The sequence below is a fragment of the Castanea sativa genome, chromosome 10, assembly GCF_040712315.1.
Source record: "Castanea sativa cultivar Marrone di Chiusa Pesio chromosome 10, ASM4071231v1".
NCBI lineage: Eukaryota > Viridiplantae > Streptophyta > Magnoliopsida > Fagales > Fagaceae > Castanea > Castanea sativa.
This window is the reverse complement of record NC_134022.1, coordinates 32,604,903-32,609,982: the sequence shown is the minus strand read 5'-3', so window position 1 is coordinate 32,609,982 and position 5,080 is coordinate 32,604,903. Positions and strand designations below refer to the sequence as shown.

The 5,080-nt window shown below is 34.4% G+C and overlaps 1 protein-coding gene across 1 annotated transcript; it reads left to right on the top strand.

Annotated features, from left to right (window-relative positions):
- The first annotated feature begins 2,114 nt into the window (after window positions 1-2,114).
- Window positions 2,115-4,770, top strand: LOC142611734 (uncharacterized). Its single transcript, XM_075783852.1, has 2 exons — window positions 2,115-2,138; window positions 3,360-4,770. Exon 2 carries the CDS (start codon window positions 3,631-3,633, stop codon window positions 4,720-4,722), a length of 1,092 nt encoding a protein of 363 aa, XP_075639967.1. The 5' UTR covers window positions 2,115-2,138; window positions 3,360-3,630; the 3' UTR covers window positions 4,723-4,770.
- The last annotated feature ends 310 nt before the right edge of the window (window positions 4,771-5,080 follow it).

The window sequence follows — 5,080 nt, the reverse complement described above, 5'->3', positions numbered from 1 at the left end:
AAAACTATTGAAAATAAAATACATAAACAAACCTCAATGAAAGCTTCGTAAGGAGAAGCATAAAATTCTAAATCTTCTATAAAACTTCCTGAGAATAGCAAAAAGGAGAGAGGAAAAAGTGGAACTCCAAGAATTGTAGCTTCAACGGGCATAATACAATGGCAGCAAGCAGCAGCAATGGAGGTAGAGAGTGAGGAGAGAGAAAGAGAGAGGCGAGGAGGAGATGTTTATGGGAGGCTGGGCGACTAATGAGAAAGTGAGAGCTAGGTATCTAAATAATTTTAGGGTTTAAATTGAAATGCTGTAGTTTTGATTTTTTTTTTTTTTTTTAAAGCTGATACCAAAACAACGTAGTTTTGGAACTGATATTAAAATTAATATTAGACTCAAAACGCGTTGTTTTGGTATCAAATTAAAATTTTATAAGAAAAGCCCTAACGTTCTTAACCCAACATCTCTAGCTCTCACTTTCTCTAGCGCTGTACTCCCTTCTTCTTTGCCTCTCTCAAGCCAACTATCTTGCATTTTTTTTTGAACAGCTCTCTTACATGCTTTCTACTGTTAAATTATAGCATATATATATATATATATATATATATATATATATATATATATATATATATATATATATATATATATATATATATATATATATATATATACTCGGTGCGATGCGGTTTCTCGTTAGAGTGTAAAATAACTGCCGAACGCCGCACCAACTGTCGTCGGTATGACTGAATCTCCTCCGACCACCACGCCAAACACCTACAATTAATGGAACTTTGTAGTGGTCGGATCGGTTCGGTACCGGCCGGTTGCATCAATGCCGGTCAGATCCTGAACAAGCCTAATACCAACATCCTTAACATGATAGTCTCTACAAGTATAAGTGCTTGCAGAGTGTGAGGGGGTAAAAGCTGGGTTTAAGTCTCCAAGAGGGAGTTTCACATACATACACTTAAATTACATTATAATAGAATTCTATCTCAGAAAAAAAAAAAAAAAAAAAAAGGTCACATTAATGAAATTCACATTGGAATCCATTATTCTCTATAAGATAGATAAGTATGCATTTATTATGCTTTTGAAGCATCAAACAATTACACAACAATTAATGAGTATGAATGGAAAAAGGATTTTCAACAGATGTGAACTTTGAGGGACTAAAATGATATAAATGAATCTTAAAGGATGAAATAACAATTCAATACGCTCAAAGGGTGTAATTTATATTTTGACCTTAAAATTTTTTTCTAATAGGATTTTTAGTTTTTTTTACCTTAAATTTTTTTTATGAATTCACCTTTAATCCAATCTTAATCCGATTAGATATTTGAAAACTAGTCTATCTTTGGATTCATTGCCTGGTCGGATTTTTGAAGTAATGAGATAAGGTAATGACTTTACTAATCACCCTATAAGATGGTAGCAATTCAAATCCTTTTCATCCTAATCACAATGTGTTGTAATCTTAACATAGTTGCTTTCCATCTTTTCTTTTATAGATATACTGTATTTGTCGTGGGAAAAAAGAAATGGAAATTATCATCCTCATCCTTATTATGTAATCTGTTTGCTATGATAAGAATGAGATTTGAGTGTGTTAGCCGTTGTAATAACATTTAAAGTCCAATATTTATCCATGAATTAAGGACTAAGGAGCAAGCCCTTTAACGAAAATGGATAAAATAAAAGAAATCTAAAACGATTAGAATTAGCATAAATAGATCGGAGCGGCAAAATGTGCTTGTTTCTTTATCCATTGCCATGTCACACTCGGTTATTCAATTTTTCACTCTAATCCCTAAAACCTCGCCAAAAATTAGAGCTACAAAACACACCCGAAAGGAGAGGAGACAATAATTAATTAATAATTGATCAATATGTACTAATTAAGTTCCAAAAAAACGACATTCATATCTGTCAAAAACTCAAAAAAAAAGAAAAAAAGAAAAAAGAATCTCGGTGCCTCTCTTTCTTTTTCTCTTATTCTTACTTGTCGTATTCATATGTAAAATATATCTAATCCCTCTTCATTTCTCTCTCTCTCTCTCTCTCTCTCTCTCGTAGTATATAACTGCACCAAAGAGAGTCACAGAAACACAAGCCCAGAAGAAATTAAGGTCACCCCAACCCATGTAAGTTCTTCACTATCCTATTATCTTTGTTTGTTTGATTTTCATTTTTATTAATTCACAAATGAACATATTAGATACCCACTTGTTATAATCTTCAATATCCTATTACCTTTGTTCGTACTTCTTATGTATGATCTTTTTTCTTTTTCTTTTTTTTTTTGGGTGTCAAATGATTAATGTTTTTGATGGAATTGCCTGTTTCTCATTTTCTAGTTGTAAATGAATGTATGTAATTAGGTTACCGCTGGCTTTAATTGTGAATAGTAAATGAAATGTATTGTTAGAGTTATTAAAAGACTCTCATAAATTTCTAGAATAGCCTTGTTCCAGAAAATCTGGGGTTGTCACTATATTCTAGTAGTAACTTAATTTCAATCGTTACCATATAATCCGTTTGGTGCTTTCTTCTCCAACTTTCTCTTTTTTTCTTTGAATGACTTGTCAAAAACAAAAACAATAAAAAAAAAATATAATTTGTTTTTATAGTTATGCATATCTGGTTCCAAGGATTGCATGCCAGATCTTCTCTCTTCACTGCCAAGCAATTTGGACGCGTATATACCTCTCTTTTTGTATTTTTCTGTTTATTTGTTAATACTATTTGTTATCCTTACTGCCTGTATTTCTCAAGTATATCCGAAATAAAATCCGAAATACCATGACAAATAAAAAATAAGTAAAAGTCTTATAAAAATAAATAAATAAATAAATAAATAAATAAAATGTAAAGGAAACGTAACGTTTTTTTTATGAAAAATAACGTTTTTTTAATTGTGGTTATGTAAAATGGACGTTTACGTTTTTTTTTTTTTTTTTTCCACTTGAATATTAATTGTATTTGTTGTCTATATTTCAATCTAAACAAGTCCAGCTAGATGAAATATTAGCAAAACATGGTGCTTTATAACAGCCCATGCGTTGGCCAATTGTGAACGTTTATTCACACCTAAAATCAAAAGAATGGAATATGTTAAGTGCCAAGTGTAGTACCATTATATAGATAATAGATCATAGATGCTCACAGGTTGTCATTTTTCAAATTAAGCAATAAAAATGCATTGAGATTCCTTTTAAGGAGGTGATTTTTTGGTTTCCTAATTGAGCTATAGCTAGCAACTAAGATAATCTCTTGCTTCTTAAAATTCATGAATTTTACATTAATATCTCATTAATCTACTCATTTGCTTTCCTTGCTCATAATGTTTTTGCTTAATTTTTCAGGTCTTAGCCATAGAATAAATTCAGATTTCTGCGGCCACGTAAATCCCAATCCCAACGTCATAGATATTAGCTGTCTCTCTGCTTTCTTATCTTTTCCTATCTTCAATACCATTACCATTTACCACCTTCTCATCTGGGAAACACACTCCCATCTCTCTCTCTCTTTCTTACTTTGATTTGAAAGCTATAAGACTGCCAACACTGCTTTCCCCCATGCATTTCTAGATATACACACAAAAACCAAACCATCCCCTATAATATCTATATCAATATGGAGTCCCCAAAAGAATCCCATTCAAATCAAGAACTGGGCCATAGTCTCAAGGCCCTAACACTCTCTCCTGAAAAAGTAAAACCAACCTTGAACATGTTAGCCACTGCGTCTTCATGGTCCATTGGGGACTACATTGGCATGGAGAGCTGCCTTGATATCAACGAAGAGGTACAATATTCATCGAAGGATAAGAATAGTGGGGGTGAGTCTGACTCCGAGGTTTATATCAAGAAGTGTAGAGTTAAGCGAGAGCAAAGGCGGGCGATGAGGCAAAGAGAGTTCCCACCTCCAATACCATTGCTTGCACGTACAGAGAATCTGCCTTGTCATATGCCTTGGGTGCTGAAAAGACACTACACCAGCGATGGAAGGTTGATTCTAACGGAGGAGAGGGTGAAACACCACGAGTACTTCCGGGCTCACAGGGCTGATGGGCGTCTCACATTGCAGCTTGTACCATTAGACGACGAGGTTTGGCTTCCTGATGATCAGTGCGACCATTGTGGCACAAATGATGAAGAAGAGGCAGACATTGATGATACTGAAGAAAAGGAGACGGAAAAGGAAAATGAAGAGGCCAATGAGGTTGATGTTAGTTATAAGACTGTGTACCAATCACCTCTTTTTGAGCCATCAAAAGTGGAAGATTTGAGTACAAGCAGCGAATTTTGTAGCAGCGATGTTGATACTGAAGAAAAGGATACAGAAAAGGAAAATGAAGAGGCCAATAATTTTGATGTTTGTAAGATTGTCTACCAACCACCTCCTTCCGAGCCAGCAAAGATGGAAGATTTGTGTACTAAGTATGAATTTTATAATGGCGATGTTGATGTTAATGAGGTTGAGGTTGAGAAGGAGATGATCCATAAGGATAGGAGTGTGGTGGTTGAAGAATCAACGAAGATCAGAGGTGGTGGGATTGGTGGTACAGCCACTAATATTGCAGCAGGAAAGCGCTTAAACTTAAACTACAACAATGTGGCATCACCGGGGTCGTGTATTTTTGAGGTGCCAGTCCAGCAATACGGACAGTTCATAGCTAACACAAATTTACATTTATGTGATGCGATTAGTCTTGGTAGAGCTTAGGTCCCCGTAGCTTTTGTTCCTCAATATTGTCAGTCATCATTATTTTCTTCTAGGCAAATTAAATGCACAATTAGATTCCTATTTGTTTTATGCTGCATATTAGGATGGTTAGAGAGGCAAATGATGAGGTCCTCCATACAATTCATGATTTTTGTTTAACTGAAAGTAGTTTTTTCCATTTGAAAACAATTGCTTATCATTGCTTTTGTCCCATCCAGAATTTTGTTTTGTTTTACTGAAAGTACCTGTTTTCCAATTGAAAACAACTGGCTTATTACTGCAGCCATGGGCTATTGCCGCATTTCATGTCCATACATGATAGATGGGAGGGATGGATTTAATTACTAGTGTTTGGCAA